We start from the raw sequence: 20511 nt of genomic DNA on the forward strand, positions 1-20511 counted from the left end.
CATGGCGACACATGCTCTATGAACCTTCCTCAAAAAAATGTGTTTTGAAGACCCTAACAGATTTACCTTTGAAAGAGTTTCATAATAGATGGCAAACAATGCAATAGGGTAATGCAGAGGCCCTATGAACCTTTGACATTTTGTGCCTTGGACGTTCTTATTTAGAAGGAACTGATAAAAGGCAAAGACATTAAGCTACTAAACTCATCCAAAGGCCTACATTTAAATGATTAGAAATCAAATCAATTAAACTACAAAGGTGGCAAAGAAGCTAACTTGGATTGCAAGCAGCAGCGTAAAGCTAACCATAATCAGTTTGGCTGCGCTCACCGACCACGTCCATTGTTTTTTGGCATGTTCAAATGCTGATTGATTTTGTTTTTTTAATCATTTTGATTAGGTTTTAAACATGTTTGTACTTACTATGTACATATGATATCATCAGTTGTTATGTATTAAGACCTTACAATGGTAATGGAAATAAGTGAATAGAAGTATCTTATGAAAAGGCAAACAGCAACCCCATACCATATGTACAAAGAAAGTTAATAATGGAGGTACATTCTGCTGATTGGTGTTCTTTTTACAAGGTAGATGGTGGTTCCCAGCAATAGTTTTGAATATAACAGGAGCAAGAGTTACTATGAAGGCCTCAAATGGGAATTAAAATAAAAATGTATTATATTCCATTTTTTAATGTTGTTAAGAGAAGGCAAATTGATGAAACTGTTTTTAATCATTTTATTAAATTGGTTTCCATTATCTGTATTATTGTAGAGATTTGAAATTGGATAACTTGTTGCTGGACACAGAAGGTTTTGTGAAAATAGCTGACTTTGGTCTTTGCAAAGAAGGTAAATATTAGTTTTAGAAATAATTTCCTCTGAAACGCTAACGGTCCCAAGCTTTGGCATTTGATAAGATACCAAATATGAGAGACACATGTAGCAAAGTTTAATATTTATCATTTTTCAAGATTCTGTAATTTTGATCATAAATACATTTTAAAAACAACTTTTTTTAAAGTCTCACATGATATTTTTTTTAATGTTTGTGTCCTAATCATTTGTAATTACATTTTGCTTGAAATGTACCAATAATTATTGCCCAAGTTCGTCACTTATTTCTTACTGTGAGGCCAAACATTAGAAGTGTGATATTAAAAGAAATTAGATTGAAATAACTTGTGACAGAAGTGCCCAAGATGGAAATCTGTATTAAAATAAGTATGTGATTGAATAAATGAATAGAAAAGATTAGAAAGGAGCAAGCGTCACTCATTCTGATTCAGGTTTGTAAATGTAAAACTGTTCTTCAAAGGTGTCCCGACACACTAAGAGAAATCTAACAAAGCACATCTGCCTCCAGGAATAAATAAAATTTTTAGGTCTCGCCTACGCAGCGCGCATGTTTTGCATAGGAGGGCCATTAGCCGTCGCTCTTCACTTTTTCAAGCACTGCACTTGTGCTTGTGGCGGCATCCACCTTGCAGGAATGTGCAGCGGCGCGCCACAAGCACAGTGCTTGAAAAAGTGAAGACTGCTCTCCCAAGCGCGCGCGCGCCTACTGCTGCAGCCTGTACTTTTTTTTTATTTTTTAACTTTCAGCGCGAGCTTTCAGCGCGTGGCTACACATCCTGACGCTTTCACTTTTGTTCGCTTGCTGTTATTGCGATCTCCCTTTCTCAGTCACTTCGCTCCTCTTTAACACTTGTTTCTCCATCCACACACCCGGCAACCGCCAGTCCTTCCATCTCTCATCATTCATGGTTATTATGTAGGTGGTAACTTTTGCCAGCACGGGTGTTTCGGTCTTTTTTTCGAAGGAGGTTCCACTTGTTTTTATGCTTCCAATAGGCGAATTCACATGTAATTTCACCGGGGCAATCACTATACAGAATGGAGGCAGGAGCAGTGGTGCACTTAATAGTGGGTGAGCTTAATAGTGCGGAGGATCATGCACAAATTATTTTGTTTCACGGGGAGCACACTGCAGCCAAATAGATTGCTCTGCCGTACTTACGGAGACACTGCGTCTCTTTACAGCCATAGCGCTTAGTCCGCAGTGCAGCTTCACTCGCACTTTTATTTTTCAAGACATTTTTTTGGTGGCATTTTATATAACTTGAACTTCACCCGAAGGTATTGGAGTGCTTTACATAATAAGCACTAGTTAGTTACATCACGCACGGTCACTCATATTTTCCTTAAGGTACAGAGTGATTCAGCGATTTGGCCAGAATAACCTGGTAGCTCTGGTCGCAACGCGAGATCCTCTCCCTAGCTCGACATCTTGAGAATATGTCAGGGCTACTTTCACCATGTCAGTTCTGCTCTCCGGAGTCCCTAGGCATCCGCCTGTCCTCTTTAGTGCACAGTGCGTGACCTTCAGTCGGCATAGGCGACGCACCTTATGCATCGTTCCATGGCCGCCTATTTTGTTATGACTAGTAGTGTACCTCTTGCTTGCGTTCTTTAGGACATTACGAAGTCCAGCAAGTGGGGCTACAGCTCCTTACCCTCTTATGCTGTGCTGCTGTATGTCTCCTCTTGGACGGCACGGTAGCTGAGTCACTCCATTGTCGAGAGAAGACCCAGAGGGAGGGTCGGTTTTGACAGTAGAAACAGACCCCGATAACCACCCAAAAAGAGTTTTCGCTAAACATTGCTTAGTATCGGGTGGCTGATTTTTGGAGAAATGTCAAAGACTGCTGGACATTGGGGGCAGTTTCTATTCACTAAGTTAGTTCCTATAATGTCTCTTGCGCTGATCAACAATGGACTAGACAGGTTTTCGAAGTTAAATTGAAACAACGTGATGCTCACAGTACTTGATATTTTACTGTCTCATAGTTTTTTATATTAAGTTTGACAAAAAGTAACTCAAGTCAGCACATGTTTCGAGAACTATTACTTCATTTGTTGCTTCATCAGAACTCCCAGTATTGGTGAAATAATTGTAATTGATTATTTTATTGATTTTAATGATTATTTAACATGCCAAACATTTTTACTGCTCAGCTCGTGCACAGACGTTTGGCTCGCCTCTCCCTTATAATGTATTGGCTCGCCCACCTCTACCTCGCAATGCCTGCAATGTACATGGAAACACACTATATGCAGCTTCTGAACGTGCACAAACAGAAAATATTTCCCTGCACTTCTTTCGCCATGCACAGGCGCACTCTGTCTGAGCTCTTGCGCTCCATTACCACAGACAGAAACGGTCTCCTTAGAGTACCCGCAGAAATGCTCTCTAATTCCAAGCTTTTGCATATGTTATTTTTTTTACAGCGCTGTGCTTTTCTCAAGTTCTACTGCCTACTTGTTAACAGTAGTCCACTTATAAGGTCCCAAATGCGAGACCTATTGGCTATGCCAATGCTTGTTTAGGTTTGAGCCTACGGTTGTTGCGCTGCAGGATGATCTGTTGTATGTACTTTGTGGAGTCTGACTCCTCCCACCTCTTTGGATTGGCTTTTGTCTGAGTCATTTCAAAATCATAGCCTCCAAATGGCTGAAGGTCGGTGCATGTCCTACCTTTAAATAAAATTTTAAAAAGTTATCTCGCATGGAGTATTGCCTTGGGAGAGAGCAGCCGCGCGCACGCTGCTTGCATGCCTGTATCTTCTGGCTTTCATCAATTCCACATTGCCTTCTGTGCACCGATCTTAGACATGGTAGTTATTTGTAGTCCTCCCTCAGGCCAACTGCTATGTTCGGTATGCTCTCTTTGCTGCTGGCCCCGCTCTCCAACTCTTCCTGGGCTCGTTTTCGAAAGGGTATACATTTTGACGGCTATCTTCTTTGGCCTCCCTGAGCTTGTACTCGCCTAGGTACCTCCTCCTCTTGCACGCGTGAGCTCCTCTCAAGTCGGCAAACAGTAGCTGACAGTGGCGAAGAGTGCAAGCTGGCGGTACAACGCTGAAGCATGCACTTTAGCCTGTCAGCGGCAGAGAGAAATCCGAACTCCTCCTGCCGTTTGTTGCTCTTGTGGCTCGTGACCTTGAGTTCGAAAACCTCAGAGGGAGCGAGCGGTGGCTTGTATTGATACCATTTTGGATACCGGGGAAACGAGGTTTGCAAGAGTTATACGTAGTAGAGGCAGTGGTGGTCCGTTGTGGATAGGCAGTGACGTCTGTTCCTTTTACCGCCCTGGAGGTAAGAGCAACGAAGCAGCCAATTGTGTTATTTTAAATGTTGTACGGCGCATCTCATCTGTGAGGTCTTATACGCTACCATGTGTGCTACCAGGAGTGCGGGGAATACCAAGCGCCCTATTAGTCACCACACATTTCATTTAATCAGTGACCCAGTGCTTTTGGGGAATTGCATCGAGATGCCTCCTCTCACTTACGGGCATCGGGTGAATCCATTCTGTCACCAAGTCATAGATGCCAAAGTGACAGCATGTTATTTTGAGGCGCCTTCAGCCAATGTTGTGCATTTTTACTCTGTTTAACTCAAACTTAAAATGGGAATGACTAGAATCCGTTCTGCAGGTTGCAGGGTCCGGCCAAGCGGGGCACTTTTGATAAGTTAGGGTAAGTTGGGTGGGCCCAGCCCCAGAATTAGGGTGGGCCAACAAGTTGCATGGAGGAGCACGGAAAATGCATCAATGCGCGAAGAAAATGTGCATAAAAAGAGAACATTCCATCTCTTTCATAACGTCTGTACTTGCTCTATAGATTATTGTTTTGAATATCGTTTCTGTGAGGTTGACACCACAGTTATTTTTAAGCTCTCTAGAGCTACTAGGTATGCCCTATTAATTTCATTCTACCTTACCGGTATAAAAACAGCAGTACTGGGCATGCATAGGTAGGACTACAATGGAATTTGAAGCAGTAGATGATCAAACTATGTGGCAAGTTTTACTCATTCAAGCCGAAAGGCAAAGTCTGAGGCATGGAAATTGGCATAATTATTATAAAGTTAAAATAATGATAAAGTTATTATTAAAATTATTTTAAAATTGAGACGGGCAAATTATGCTACACATTGCAGTGTTTTATGTCCATGTTAAAAACTGATGCAAAATGCAAAGGTTGCATAAGAAAAAAAAAAGAATTCTGTGTTTTTACACACACACACCCTCCCTCCCAGACCCCCCCCCCCGCACTTCAGGCTAAGAGTGTTGCATAAATTATGCTAAAAGGAAGTAGGGCACCAGGGTAGTTCCCAAGTTTTAGGTGGAGAGCTGTAACTTTATATAGAGCGCATTACAACACCACCGACTATAAATATGCTCATCTCAAATGTCCGTTTTATAGCGGTCGACCTTGAAGCTGGGGAACCTGGTTCGAGGCTCAGCAAGGACTCTCAACATCCTGTGATTCCTGGCAAATCACTTAATCTTCTTGTGCCTAACAAAAAATGAATGTGCCCTTCTAACACAACTGGTGCTCATATAAAGTGCTCTGATACCTTCGGATAGAGTTTGCACTATATAAAATAAAAAATGTGTATGCACTGTGCTGTAAGATGTATTGTTTACTAATCAGCGGATTTACAACCCGCCCACAGCATACCATCGGTTATTTTCTATGTCACTCTCTTTGCAATTTTTCCATTGCCTAGCTCCCGTAGGCTTCCCTTCCTTTCTTGTGTTAACTGCTCCTTGGAGCATGGACCAAGTACATGTGTTCTTCCTCATCTTTGTTTTTAACGTCTTTTTGCTACAAGGCATGCTGTATTGAGGTGTGGGATAGAAGCTCCGCCCATTTCCTGCCCATCTTTTCAATTGGCTCCTGTTACTGTCCTTTCGAAATCGTTGTTTTTGATTGATTAAATAGGCTTAGTAGTCTCTCCTTGGTACGGCCTTGTCTGCATTTGTAACCTCCCACATAATGATTTTCCAGTATTCCACCCACGATGGAGCTTTTCTACGAGGCAGCGTGTTGCCCGCTTTTATATTTTTAATATTAATAGCTGCGGGTCCGTTTTAACTATAGCAGCATTGTTTATTTATGTAATTTACAGCGTGGTCAGCTTTAAGAATAGAGGACGCACTTTTTTATTTATTTAATTTTACAGCGCGATCTGCTTCAACTTTAGCAGCTGGGCTACAGAACCTTTATTTATTTTTGGGGGGGATGAAAGCGCCCCATACTGCGCTTTCACTTTAATGTTGGCCGCTCCCCTTTCTTTAGGCTCTCCTCGCTGTAACCTGAATACAGTGAGCAGCCTCTAAAGAAAGGGGCGCGGCCACCATTAAAGTGGTCTTGCATTTGCATGAGTTTGAGCTATTGGCATTATACTTAATAATGCCTTTTATAAGTGTGTTGGGTTTAAAAACACATAAATAAAAGGCATTGTCACTTACAATGCCAATAGCTCAAACTCTCTCAAATGGGAGACCTATTGCACTGAAAATGCTTGTTTAATACTATTAAGACTCCTCGTTGTCCAGCCGATTAAACATACCATGTCAAAGGGAAATATTGTGCAGTTCCAAGTATTTTTTTATTTATTTTTTAATATGAGAATGCCTTCAGGCAGACATATGCCTTGGACTGTTAAGTCATATTTAACATGATATTACGGATGTAGCTACAACTCAATTCTATTATACAGTGTAAGAAAGAGCAAAAAAAAACATGATATTTGAATCCAGGGACAGATGAACTGCTAAGTGACAGGTCCTTGTGTATACAGTAACTTGAATCATTCCCCGCCGCTGAGATGTAAGACCCCGGTTTTATTAAAAGTAATGTCCTATTAGACATAGAACATAAGGCCCTAGACCTCTTAAAAAAAAAAAAAATGTTTAATGAATTTTATTTTTTGTATCGACATGTCATGGCAAATTCATCAGATAATACATGCAGGCTTTTATAATATCTTAACAGATCTTCATATCATCATAAATACAATCACCAGAGAAAAAAAGAATACGTATAATTGCATACTCCAAATCATAAAAAATGAAAGCATTGCCGAAAAAAAAAGGAAGGAAGAAAAAGCAGTAAGAGAAAGGCGAAAAGACACCAAAAAAATAAAAGAAAGAAGCTAGTCCCTGCTTCTACATTAGGTCGTCTTGTCCTATTCTACTCTATCCATCCCATATAAGGAGCCCATATTTTTTGCCCCAATTCTTGTCTCCTGCGTCCTTTTAACCGATATACTAAGGATTCAACATTATTGTAGCTAATATCCTGGTCCGCCAATTAATAAAAGTGGGAGAATCAGGGCTTATCCATAGGGAAGTAAATTCATAATCGCACTATAGCCATGGAAATAAATACAAATCCGATCTCAAACCTTGTCCGCGCGTTTCCCTCCATATTACATCTGTACCCAAAATGATTAAATCTGATGTCATTGTTTCCGGGATGCTTAAAATCGAGTTCAAAAAGGATTCAATGTCCTGTAGAACTTTTAGGACAAACATAGAACATGTGTATGGTGTCAACGGCCGTGTCCCACATCTGCTACATGAGCAACCCTGTGAGCTACCCCATTTAGATACCTTTGCAGGAGTATAATATAAATCAAAAACAGACATATAATGTTGGGTCCTCAGGCTTCCTGTTATTAATATCTGGTTAGCTAATTCCAATGCACCCTCTACATATACCCCTTCCTTCCCGAACTTTCTCTCCCATTTAGTATTCTGGGTACTTATGTCATCAGGAAGAGCTTCCAATAATATTTGGTAGATTTTCCCAATCCGAGATCTACTTCGTATTGTTTCCACCAGAACGATTTTTTCCAGATTTACCTTAGACCCTTGCATAATTTTACCCCAAAAACTCAGAATCTGCAAAAACTTTTAAAAATCTCTTCTGCAGAGCCCTAACTTCTCCTGTAAAACCGTATATGAAACTATTTGGCCTTCACTACTTACATCCCCCAAAACATTAATCCCTACATTTCCCCTACTAAAAGTGATTTGGTCTTGAAAAATTGACGGTAGAAGGCCACAAGCCAAAAATGGGGAATATGCATTTATGTTTGAAATCTTAAGTCTGTCGTATCTGGCTCCAAATCGAATAGGCTGACTGGATTATTTTGAATTTGGTCTTTTTGTAGTAACTAGGTTCCAATATCTTCACTAAGCATTGCCTAGCATCATCCCCGATTTGCTATTTCATATATGGTTGGTCTGGCTGATGCCGGAATTTCCGCCTTAGTCCCTACCACAAGTATCCCCATATGTTGCAGGAGTGCTGCCCAGTGATAAAAGAGAAGACTGAGTACGCCCCGTCCTTGCCTGCCCTTCTAGATCTGTGATACCCCCATAGAAATCTAAAACATACCCTTTCTGCCTGTGCGACGCAGAATGCAGATAATTCCAGAGGTATGGTCCGGAACAAATATAACGTTTTTGAAAAGATCGACATTTTAATGACATTCCTTCGTCCATGCAATGATAAATGCAAATAATCTAATCTCTCCAGTGTCTTATTGACAGTATCGATCATTGGCAAAATATTTAAATCTGGAATACGGTCAACTGCTGCTGTAATCTTAACCCCCAGATATGTTGCTTCTGAAACAGTTGGGAGATCTACAGGGAATAAGGTATCCGAATGTAAAACCTTGGTCTTGTCAATGTCTTGTCAATGTTTAATTTGTACCCTGAGACATTCCCAAATTGTTTTGCCAAATCCTTTACTTCTGAGAGAGCTGATCCTATATCACTAGTAAGTATCGCAATGTCGTCAGCATACACCAATGACTTCTACTCCGTATTGTTGACCTTCACTGACTTAATATTCATATTCGCGTCTACTTTATTGAGGAAAGGATCAATGTATAGCAAAAACAGCAAAGGAGAGCAGGGGCACCCGTGCCTAGTGCCTCTACTTATACCAAATGGATTAGATTCTTGTCCAGGTATACGAATTCGAGCTTCAGCTAATATATAGAGTTCCTGCACAGCTTGAACGAATTCAGTGCACAGCCCCTTCCATTGCAGGACAGACCACAAAAACCTCCAGGAGACCCTGTTGAACGCTTTCTCTGCGCCCAACAGGATCAAACCGAGCGGTGACTTTGTGGCTTGAGCCCAGTCAAGAAGGGCGATAACCCGCCTAACATGATCCATTGTATCCTGAATAGAACCCAAAGGGGTAATGATCTTACCTAGCCTGGAGGCAATGATTTTCGAATAGATCTTACTATCAGCACAAATAAGCGAAATAGGTCTATATGATGATGGGTTAAGTTCAGGTTTGTCCTTTTTTTAAAAAATACTACTACGGTGGTCTTCCGCCAGGACTCGGACGTTTGACCCCTTTGAGCTAGTTGAAATAGACACAAGCTCTGTCCGAAGAACTTGCCGGAATATCCTATAGAATTCTAAAGGTATCCCATCTGGCCCGACAGCCTTACCGGCAGCTAGAGAGATTATAGCATTTTCGATCTCTTTCCATGCAATCGGAGCTGCGAGAATCTTATTTTGATCAGATTAAACCTTCATTGTTTCCTGATCACTTAAAAATTCCTCTACAGATTCCGCGGTCCCATCTTCTTCCGCAGTGTATTGTTGTTGGTAGAATTTCTGAAATACTTCCAACACTCCTGCCGGAGAATCCTGATCATATTGATCTTTGATCCTATAAATTCTATTCGACACTCTCCTTTGTTGTACGCGCTTAGCCAAGATTCTCCCTGTATTCTTCTCAAGTTCATATATATCAGCCCTATACTGCACATATTTGATAGCAAGTTCTTCCCCAAAGTGTTGGTGTATCCTAGATTTCTTAACCGCGATAAGCTGTTGGCACTCATCTATTTTTTTTAGCCTCCCCAATTTTCCTTATAAACTCAACCTCTGCCAGCCTAAGCTGTTCAACCCACCCTCTGATCCTTTCCTGTACCATCCTCTGTCGATGTATAGAGAAACTAAGAGTCTCACCCCGTACAGCTGCTTTAAAACGCGTCCCACACTATAATTTCAGAGGCAGTGCCTCTATTTATATTCAAGAAATCCATAATCCGCTTAGCCATATGCACACAATATGCCTGATCAAATAGCAGTTTCCTTTCGAAAGTCCATGTCCTTTGGACTCTTGGGAGGCCGCTTAATCGAAGTTCCACAACTAATGAGTTAGGATCTGAAATGATCCTAGGGGTGAGCTCTATGCTAACTTTCTCGGCAAATTGATATGACATAAAAAAATAATCCAAGCGGACTCATTTATTATGGGTAGCTGAGTAAAAAGTGAATCCAGGATCACCCTGCCTATGCCAAACATCAACCAGTCCATGCTCCCTGTCTAGTCCCTGTAAAGCCTTGAAAGTCCTAACCTTTCTTCCCTGAAACGGGGGAATTACCAAGAAAATTGAAACTACTATCTAAATGGATATTAAAATCACCACAAAGGCTAAGCGGGTATGGACATAAGGCCAACTCTATGCTTAAGTAATTCAGGATTTCCGGGTCATTCAGATTTGACCCATACAAAGAACAGATTGAAAGCAGAGTTTCACTGATAACGGCTTCCAGAATCACCCATCGATCCAATTTATTCTCCTTGGTACGCTTACTTATTATAACTCCTCACTTTGCTAAGATAACGACTCCCCCCTTATTGTAGTGCCTTTTGTACTTGCCAATAAGTCAAGGCCCAAGTCCTTCAGCCAGCCCTGTTAACTCCAGGGTATTTTCGTTTCTTGCAGACATAAGACACCTATCTGCATATATCGTATGAGCTTGGCCAACAGGCTTCTTTTTTGTATATCATTCAGACCGCAAATATTTAAGGAGCAGATACGTATTTTACCCTTTCTATCCATCATCCTTATGAAGTACAGGCTCTTTACCAGGACTCGTAAACTAATATACAGTTCAAATACATTTTACAAAAAACACCATTATATGCTTTCATGAAGCAAATGCCATGACAGTACATGCAAAACATTTGTGCACCCCCAACCGCCCTAACCCCTCCTGCACTGCCCCATACCCCCTCGACCCTCCCACCCCCCGTCCCTGCTACCCACCATATGAGGTGTAAGGACCAACGGTCCCTGGTGATGAAGAGCTTAGCCACCACCCCTTCCTCACGGCAAACCTCCCCTCCCTATAGAATGACAGGATATGCAGTGAGGCACGACACAAAAGCAAAAAGAGCCATAGAGAATGAAAAAAAGAAAGAAGGAAAACCTCCTCAAGCAATAACTAACCTTAGATTGGACATCCCAAAGCGCCCCCCACCATAAAAAAAAATGAATACTGAAGTCTTCTATTAACAAATCCTTCTATCTCTTACATTGATAGCATGAATTCTTTTGCTTGGACTTCAGACAGAAAAAAATGTGTTTGCCCCTGAAACACTACCTTCAATTTAGCAGGATTGTGTAGGAAAACCTGGGCTCCCTTTGCCTGAAACATAGGAGTTAATTGGCGCAGTTGCCACCTTTTCTCAACTGTTACCTGACAAAAATCAGGTCTCACAAAAAATTATCCTTTTCCAGTCTGGTCTAGCCAAGTCATACAATGCCTCTCGGGCCAGAAAATTATTAAGACAAATGAGGATAGCCCGTGGTCAATCATCAACTAGCCCCCCGTTTTTAAGCTGATTAAAGGGAAACCGATGGGCCCTTTGTAGCTAAATTTTCCAGTCCCATTGCTTGAGTTTTGGGAATGCCTCCACGAAAAGTTCAATCCCAAACTGCCGAGCGTCCACCCCCTCCTTGCCCTCAGGAATACCCAGAATCCACAAATTATTCCTCCTTGAGCGATTCTCAAGGTCGGTCAATTTCCAGAGTGTGTCCTCTTTCAGGGTTTTCATAGTCGGTAAAGGTTTTTTGTGCAGGCAACTCATCTAAAAGTAGGGAAATTTACCAATTCTAACTGCAAAATAGAGCAAGTGATACTTCTTCCAAATCTTCCTCCAAAACGCCTCAAAAAGACCTTTAGTTGACCCTGCTGGTTCATCGTCGCAGCCTCCTAAGAAAACATCAAAAAAGTAATCTGATTTCTTTCAGAAGCAGGCTGGGTCTGTTAGCAAAGCTACTCAACAAGAAAAAAAAACTTTGTCTACTAAAAAGCCAGCTTCAGAACCTTCTACTCTCCCTATGAAGCTAAAGCATACCTTCAAGAAGCCTACTTCAGCTCTACCTATGGATAACTTGTCGACAAGACCTCCGTCGATGAGAAAATCCTCTCCTGAGGTGATTCTGGTCACATCATCGGTGTCTACAGTCACTACCGTCAATGTTTCTTCAGCGTAGATTTCTTCGTCAATGACGTCATCGTCCACAGGTCAAGCCCCAATATCGTCAATGAAGTAGATTGTCTCTTCAAAGTCGTCGTCGGAAGGCCATTTCTCGACGACGGTCCATCCGTCAATGAGACAGCTCTCGTCGTCGACCTACTCGATGAGTGCCCTGACTTCGCCGTCGACGGGACGACCCTCACCGATGGCTGGTCATTGATGATATCGACGACGGTATCCAGTCTGTTACCTTCAACGAAGATCCTTGTCTCCAACGGTTTGTCGTCGACTAAGGCAATTTCTTCGACTAACCAAGATTTGGCCATGAAGCAGCCCTCGTCGACGAAGGTGATTCCGTCGACTAACCAGGATTTGGCCGTGAAGCGGCAATCGTCGACGGGCTCGTCAATGAGGAAAGAAAAACATAAAACTCCAAAAATTCCATTGACACCTGCTTTAACCTCACCTAGTCTGGTGCAGTGTCTTTTGCCATCCCATTTTTTAGAAGAAGATGACGAGGAAGAGGGATCTGAGGATGATAGTCTTTTTGGGGCAGCTTTAAGCCCATCCAATCTCAATTTCAAATACCAGGAGGATTCTGATGATGATGATGATGATGATGATGATGATTATGGTCATCAATATTACCATTCACAACAACAGTGTCAACAGCAGGATATGATGTACCTCCCTTCAAATCTGGTGACGGATCTGGAATTTATTCTGGCAGACTATAAGAGAAGCTTTCCTCCTGAGCCGAATCTCCAACATGCTCCTCCTCCTTCTCCGCCTTCCCTTCCACACGCACAGGTTCGCTCCCCTCTTCTTCAGCAAGCGTCTCCAATTGTGCAACCTTCTCCTCGAGTGGCTCCTGTGCAACAGTTGTTGTCCTCTGAAGAGGAAATAGAGAGAGAAGAAAGGGAAATTCATCACGATGAGTGGGATTCTTACATTATTCCCACACCGGCATCTCCATCTCTCCCACAAGCAGATTCACCGGCGGAAGATATTGGGGTTTTCCATAATCTACTGGAGAGAGGGGCCAGGCGTTTTGAGTTACCAATGCCTGTGCATCAATAGGATTGTTTCCTTTATGATTTTAAAGAGCCTTACAGGAAATCGGTAAGGTCTATGCCTATTATTGATTATATTTGGAAAGAGGGACTGCGACTCATGCAAAACCCAGCTACTGTTCCATCTGAGTTGTTAAAGCTTGACAAAAAATATAAAGCTCTGGATGACGCTCCTACTTGCTTAATAGGTCATCCAAAATTCGATTTGGTGATCTCGCAAGCAGCGCAGCGACGATCTAAGAATCCTTCAGCTCCTCTGACTGCACCTCCTGATAAAGAATGTAAAAGACTTGACAATACCAGGAAGCGTTTTTTGACTATGTCAGCCTTGATGGTACGAGCTTCGAATTCTCTGGCTTTACTGGGCCTTTATAATAGGCATATGTGGTTTAATGTGGCACCATTGTTGGATAGACTTCCACCAGAAGACAAGGAGGAAGCTAAGAAAATCCTTCTTGAGACGGCGCTATGGATGTGGCATCCACTGATTTCCGACAGCTAGTGGGAGCGGCCGTATTGAGGCATCAGGGTTGGCTGAAAGCCACTTCATTCAGGCCGGAGGTGCAAACAATGATACTAGATCTGCCTTATAATGGAGAGGATTGTTTGGCAGCCACGTTGATGAAGCTTTACAAGCTATTAAAAAAAGACACTGATACGGCTAAGTCTTTAGGTACTTTACAGTACAGAAAAATGCCTTTTTTTGGCTCCCGCGGAAAAGTTCATCAATTGTGCAGAGGAAGCTACCAACAGTTTCGCTACCCAGCCTATTCTTCCTCCACTCAACAATACAGGCCCCAGTTTACCCACCACCAACCACCTGCAGCGGCTTACAACAAGACTTCCTTCAAAGGCAAATCCAATGACTTCTCCCATCTGTCGGCCTCCATTCCGCCTATCCCATCCTCGGTGGGCGGCAAAATATCGCATTATTTTCAGCAGTGGCAGGACATAACAGCAGCCAATGGGTTCTAAGTCTAATCCAATTCGGCCACTCTTTGGAATTTATAAAACTCCGTCCACCAACACCACCTCTGCCCCGCTTTCAAAAGCACCTACATCTCTTAAAGATGGAAGTTACCAACATGTTGCAAAAAGAAGCAATAGATTCGTTCCCCTCAGCCAAAGAGGTTTCTACTACAGTTTCTTCTTGATTCGAAAGAAGTTAAAGTGGAGACCGATCTTGGATTTAAGGAATCTAAACAAATTCCTCAAAACACAATCCTTCCGCCTGTTTTCTATTCAAGATGTGTTACACCTCCTCAACGGAAAGGATTACATGGCGTCTCTGGACCTCCAGGACGCCTATTTTCATATACACATGCGCTGAAAGCACAAGAAATTTCTAAGATTCACGGGCACTATCAATTCTGGGTCCTACCTTTCGGACTAAAATCTGCTCCCTGCATTTTCCCGAAGTGTCTAGCGCCAGTTGCAGCATATGTGAGGCAACCTCATAAAATGTTTCCTTACCTCGACAACTGGCTCCTCAAGGCCCCCCACTTACAAAGCTGCAAGGACAATCACCAAAGCATGTCTGCAACTGTTCAGAAAATTAGGCCTCACTTTAAATGTAGAAAATCGATTCTGCAACCATACTGTCAACTGGTTTTTCTAGGTGCTATCCTGGGCGCCACAGAAAACAAGAAGTATCCCACACTGGAGACCACAAAGACTAATATCCTTGGCAAAACGGGTCCAAAAAAGGTTTCTTTTCGTACGCCTTTTCAAATCTCTCCTAGGGATGATGTATTCCTGTATTCTCTTCCATACCGCACTGTCGTCTCCACATGCGTTCTCTTCAGGATGCTTTAAACGAACAATGGATGCAGATATAGGGCATATTCGAAGATCTGATCTGAATAACTCCTCCCATGATAGTTGCTTTGGACTGGTGGATGCAACCTTGCCCGTTATCACAGGGTCTGCCATTTCTGTCTCAAGCTTTTTTCGTGATCACAACGGAAGCCTCTCTAGAGGGCTGGGGGGCTTTCCTTCAAGACTTTCAGGTCAGCGGAAGATGGCACCCTCGCACCGAGACCTTTACATCAATCTTCTCGAGTTGAGAGCAGTTTTTCTGGCGCTCCAAACGTTCCTGCCAAGAATGCAAAACGCATTGGTGCTTGTCAGAATAGACAATACCACGACGGTGCACTACCTGAAGAAACAAGGGGGAACAAGGTCTCTCCTGCTCTCTCAGGAAGCCCAGCTTATCTGGCGCTGGGCGATTCATTACAAGGTGGATATATCAGCGGAATCAATCAGGGATTTGTTAAGCGCGCTACTCACACGTGAGGGTCTTAATGGGCTGGGAGGGGGGGGGGGGGGCGGATGCAGCTCCGGTCAGTCGAAAAGCCAGGTGTTGAGGTTCTTCCTGAAGGTGTGCAGGGTAGGAGAGCGTCTAATGTTGATGGAGAGCTCGTTCCAGGCCTTGGCTGCGACGTAGGAGAAGGCTCTTCCGCCTGCTCTGGTTCTGCAGATGCGGGGGGGTCTCTGCGAGGGAGAGGTAGGCGGAGCGGAGGTTCCTTATGGGTAAGTGGAAGGAGACTCTTGTTGAGGTATTGGGTCCAATGTTGTGGGAGGATTTGTAGGCGTTGGTGAGCAGTTTGAAGGTTACTCTCTTCTTGACTGGGAGCCAGCGGAGGTCTCATAGATGCTGGGTCATGTGTTTGTGCCGTGGGGTTCCGAGGACGAGTCTGGCTGCGGCGTTCTGGATGGTCTGTAGCCTGTGTTGGAGAGTTCTGTTGATTCCGGAATAGAGGGCGTTGCCATAGTCCACAGTACGTCCCAGGAAAACAGAACATCATAGCAGAAAACCTGCCACAAGTGGGAATTGGACCAATGCACTCTCGACAGCATCTTCTCCTAATGGGGCAAGCCGAACCTAGATCTGTTCGCATCCGCAGACAACGCAAAATGCCGGAACTTCACAAGTTGGCGTCACCATCAGGGTTCATGAGGGAATGCCTTTTCAATAGCTTGGTCCGGCATATTTGCTTATGCCTTCCCCCCCCATTCCCCGCCTTTTCTCCCCCCCCCCCCCCCCCACCCCCCTCCTGTTTCGACTACTTCCAGAGTCTTGGTCACCAAGACTCTGTAAGGAGTCGAAATGCTTCGTATCTATGCCCGATTTAAATTTGATTTGCATCAAAAACTGCAACCGAAGTTGGCTCGTTTCTTCGTGTGTGTGTGTGTGTGTGTGTGTGTGTGTGTGTGTGTGTGTGTGTGTATATATATATATATATATATATATATGCATGCAGGCAATACTATTTCATGTGTCTATCTGTGGTTCTATGACACGAAAATGTGTTATTCACTGCTTGCTACTCTGATTCAAGCAAGGGAATCTATGAAAGTTCTCCAGTATTGGAATCTTACATAGATTCACATGCGACCCGTCCACCTCCCCTGGAGAAGGCTCACTTAGATATGTTTTTTCTTTCTGTACGTACTTGTGCTTGGAAAAGCTGAGAAACGGGAACTTCTCAAGAAGGTTCTACAGGGTGGTGTCTACTGATTGGCTGGTTCTAAGTTTAGTCCTTTTTTACAAAAGGACAGGGATATGTTGCAAAATTTTTAGGGCCTTCTGTTCTATGTCTAATAGGACATTACTTTTAATAATACCGGGGGCAAACATCTCGTCGACGGGGAATGATTCAAGCATGTCAATCTATGAAAGATTCCAATACTGGAGAACTGCAGTTACAGGTAACTCTCTAGTTATGGCTCAAATATTCTGATGGATACTTTGCATCACAGATTACTTATCTTTAGAGTATTCCCTAGGAACCCAAGACTATCCAGAAGTTTTCACAACAGGGCTCCCGCACATCACTAGGTAGCTTTACGCAGCTCTGCTTTGGAGTCATTACGGAGCGCCATAACCCTAAGTAATGGAGCAGAGTCTTATAGAAGCGCCATCCCTGCACGCCGAGGTCAGTTCTGTTTTTCACGCGCTTAAGAACACAGATCTGGAGCTTTGCTGCCTTTTTTCGTCAGTTGATGAATACTTTCAAATTTTCTTTTTCAAGTCGCAAGGGAGTCATGTCCACACCAAAGACTAAATGGTTCAAACTGTTCCACGACTCTCGTAAACAGATATCAGTGATGGATCCACATGAGATCTGCCCTGGGTGTTTGGGCTCGGGCAGGACTCTAAGGAGTGCCCCCATGCACCCAAAGGCGATCTGGGACTGTGAAGCATAGACGGATGTTGCAAAAAATCTAAATAAGTCATGGACACGCTTTGGGAGTGTACGATTATTCAGAGATATTGGGCGGGAATCGTGGGACTTATGAAAAGTGTACTGGGTCAAAAGATTGATGGTAATATAAAATTGGTTCTCCTGAAAGCCTGGGGGCCGACTGACCTGGCCGCCAAAGAGCGCTTGTGGGAAACCTTGGGATTGATGGTGGCAAAGCATAATATAGTAAGACTATGGAAGGCCCAAGAGCCGCCCAGACTAGCGGACTGGAGTAAGGACTTGGACTGGTGCATGGTCACAGAAAAAACAATCTATGTGACAAGAGGGTGCCCCAATAAATGGACCCAGGTCTGGAATCGCTGGTACTCATGTAGGGGTGGAATCTGTGAACCCCCGTTAACTAAGGAAGACACCATTGCACAAAGATTGAGCTCGCTGATAATGTAATAAATGTGGCTAGAATTTCCTGTTGAAGGTGCACCCCGCTGGCATGTATCTATTGTATTACTAAGCACATATGTGGTTGTGATGACTGTTGTCTGCTTGTCATACTTGATTTCAATAAAAAAAGATTTGTTTAAAAAAAAAAGTCATGGACCTTGCGCATGTTGCGCTCCTAATTCAAGTCGATGCCCAGGACCTATTCCCACAACAGAAGAGGAATTATAAGAAGTCGAGCAGGACTCAACTCCTTCTTGCCCTTCTCTGTGCAAAGAGGAGTCTTGAGGGCATGAAGGTCCCTATTGATCCCGCTCCAGATCCCTAATCAAGGAGTCCATTCCAAAACTGGTCCCACTGCACCCCGAATTCACCAGACCATTGATGACGCCAGCATTTTTGCAGCTCCCTTGTGTGCACTTTTGGGTCTCAGAGATCCACAGAGGCCTTCATTTGGGTGAACGCCATTGGGTGTGCCCTCCTCACCCTCTAAGCCCATCGAACCCCCGTGGTTCCACACTGAATCCGGTGCTGACTTCTACTCTGACTCCAAGACTCGCACTGTTTCCTTCTTCATTGGAGCCAGTTCCAAGATTGATGCTGCTGGAGGTCGAGCTCCTGCCAACTCCATTGTTTGATCCCAAAGCAAAACCTTTGTTACATCTGGCAAGTTTCCATGGAGATGGTCCCACTGAGACCTAAAATCCCACTGCACAACCCACAGACGCCACCTCGCAAAGTGGACTAGCAGGATGCATGAGTCCAGCCCAAACAGTTTGTGTTACCACAGTGGGATCCCAATTTGGTCCTGACGTATCATGTGTAAAAATCAGGAAAAGGAGGGATTAGGGAAACAGAGGTTGTGACTAACCCTCCTTTTATACAGTGTCACAATCAAAAGCGTTAACCTCAAGTCCTCAAGGGTGGGCCCACAGGATATAGGGAAAATACTTTCCTAAAGGAACTCTAACTCACTGAATGTTATCCAGTGACCTGCTTCATCATTGAGTTATTCCCGACCCTCCGAGGGTAGGGGCATGCTGCAACCTCTTTTCTTATAACGGAGCACTTTAAAAGGATGTGGGATATGAGGTAATCTTTAAAATTGCCTAGGCGGTGCCTTAATCAGTATTTATTCACTGGTCGTTCTGGTAAGGTTAAAAACTGGGATTAACGGGCTAGTAAGAGTTAATATAACTTTTTGGACCTTAATTGTGATCAGCTCGTTTCTGCCAAGTATCCCAATCCAGTGGCTTTCATCAGGCAGGATCTGTATGTCCTTATTAATACACTTTCGGGAAAGGGTGGCTGGCTAACAGAGTTACAGGGAAAATATACACCAATTATTTCGCCCCGACTCTGGTCCATCACATTTATATAAGGAAGAAAAGGCTGAGAACCCCTTAAACAATACTGGATTATGCTTGGTGAGTTGCCTCGATACATCAGCAGAAGTGAAAATGGAGTTCCATGTGAGCTCCCATACTCCGGAAGTTCTCCCATTTCATTGCCATCAAAAACCAGCAGAAGTTCTTGATCCCCAACTTCCAGCACTAATGGAGGTTTTTCTCCCTGCTCAACCAGCCTTCAAACCAATATTGCCTTTTAATGAGGCCCCTGCTTGACCCCATCCTGGCATCTTGGGAGAAGTCATCCTCTGCCTCAGCAGCCAGTCACCTGGTGGCCAGGTGCTACTGTCTTGCTTTGGGTAATCTCACTTTTCTCTCTGCCCACCTGCCACCAGAGAGCCTTGTCATTAGGGCATCATGTTCTTCGGGCTGTTCGCAAGGCACGTTTCCCTCTAACCCACAGATAGTAAATCCTCATGGTTGGAAGTCTAAGGAAAGGAGGGCTTCACCGCCGGCGGCACGGCCTTGAAATAGCTGAATGCTGTCTTGGCACGGTATGTTCATGTCTTGTTAGGACTAGCTCAGACGATTGTTCCTCATGTTCCTGAGCCTCTGCAAGACAACTTCCAGGAAATCTTTAAAGATGGCCAGAATGTAGCTTGACATGTCATTACGTCAGGCCTTAATACAGTAGAACCTTTAGCCCATTCCATGGACACTTCAATTAAAATCAGATGACATTCCGGACTCAGGACCTCGGGTTTCTCATCAAACGCGCTGGCCAACTTGATTGATCTTCTGTTCGATGGCACAAAGTTGTTCAGCAAGAAAGCTGGTGCAACACTCGAAATGTTTCAAGCCAGTAAAGATACGGTGCGCTCATTATGCCTCCAATGAAATCCACCTCAATGAGACTACCGTCAATTAAGTAATTTTTGTGGCTTTGCTAAAGGGTTTTCCTTTTGGCAGCAGCAGTACTATCAACCACAAGGACACCCACCAATACAAGAGCAGAGGCATAGGTAGAGGCCATGGATCCATCGAGCAAGCCTCCAGTGCATCCTTCTCTTCCTCCACCCCCAGAAAGCAGTCCTGGTTCTCTTCCCCACACACACACCCAGAGCCTTTGAAGGGAATAGTGTACTCTTTTCTGCCGGCCTGGAAGGCGATTACTTCAGACTAGTGGATCTTTCAAATTGTGGAAAGAGGTTACTCCCTTCCCTTCCTTCAGGCTCCATTCCCTATGCCTCCCTGCCCCACCCTTGACCACCTGG

General features: G+C 43.6%; 1 protein-coding gene across 4 annotated transcripts in view; it reads left to right on the plus strand.

Annotated features, from left to right (window-relative positions):
• Window positions 1-20511, plus strand: part of PKN2 (protein kinase N2) — a 793532-nt gene that overhangs the window by 708654 nt on the left and 64367 nt on the right. For all 4 annotated transcript variants that reach the window (XM_085602131.1, XM_085602129.1, XM_085602128.1 and 1 more), the window contains one exon: window positions 778-854. In XM_085602131.1, the coding sequence (XP_085458257.1) occupies window positions 778-854 (77 nt within the window). The remainder of the gene's footprint in view (window positions 1-777; window positions 855-20511) is intronic.

This window comes from Triturus cristatus, chromosome 4_2 (genome assembly GCF_964204655.1).
Source record: "Triturus cristatus chromosome 4_2, aTriCri1.1, whole genome shotgun sequence".
Classification (NCBI taxonomy): domain Eukaryota; kingdom Metazoa; phylum Chordata; class Amphibia; order Caudata; family Salamandridae; genus Triturus; species Triturus cristatus.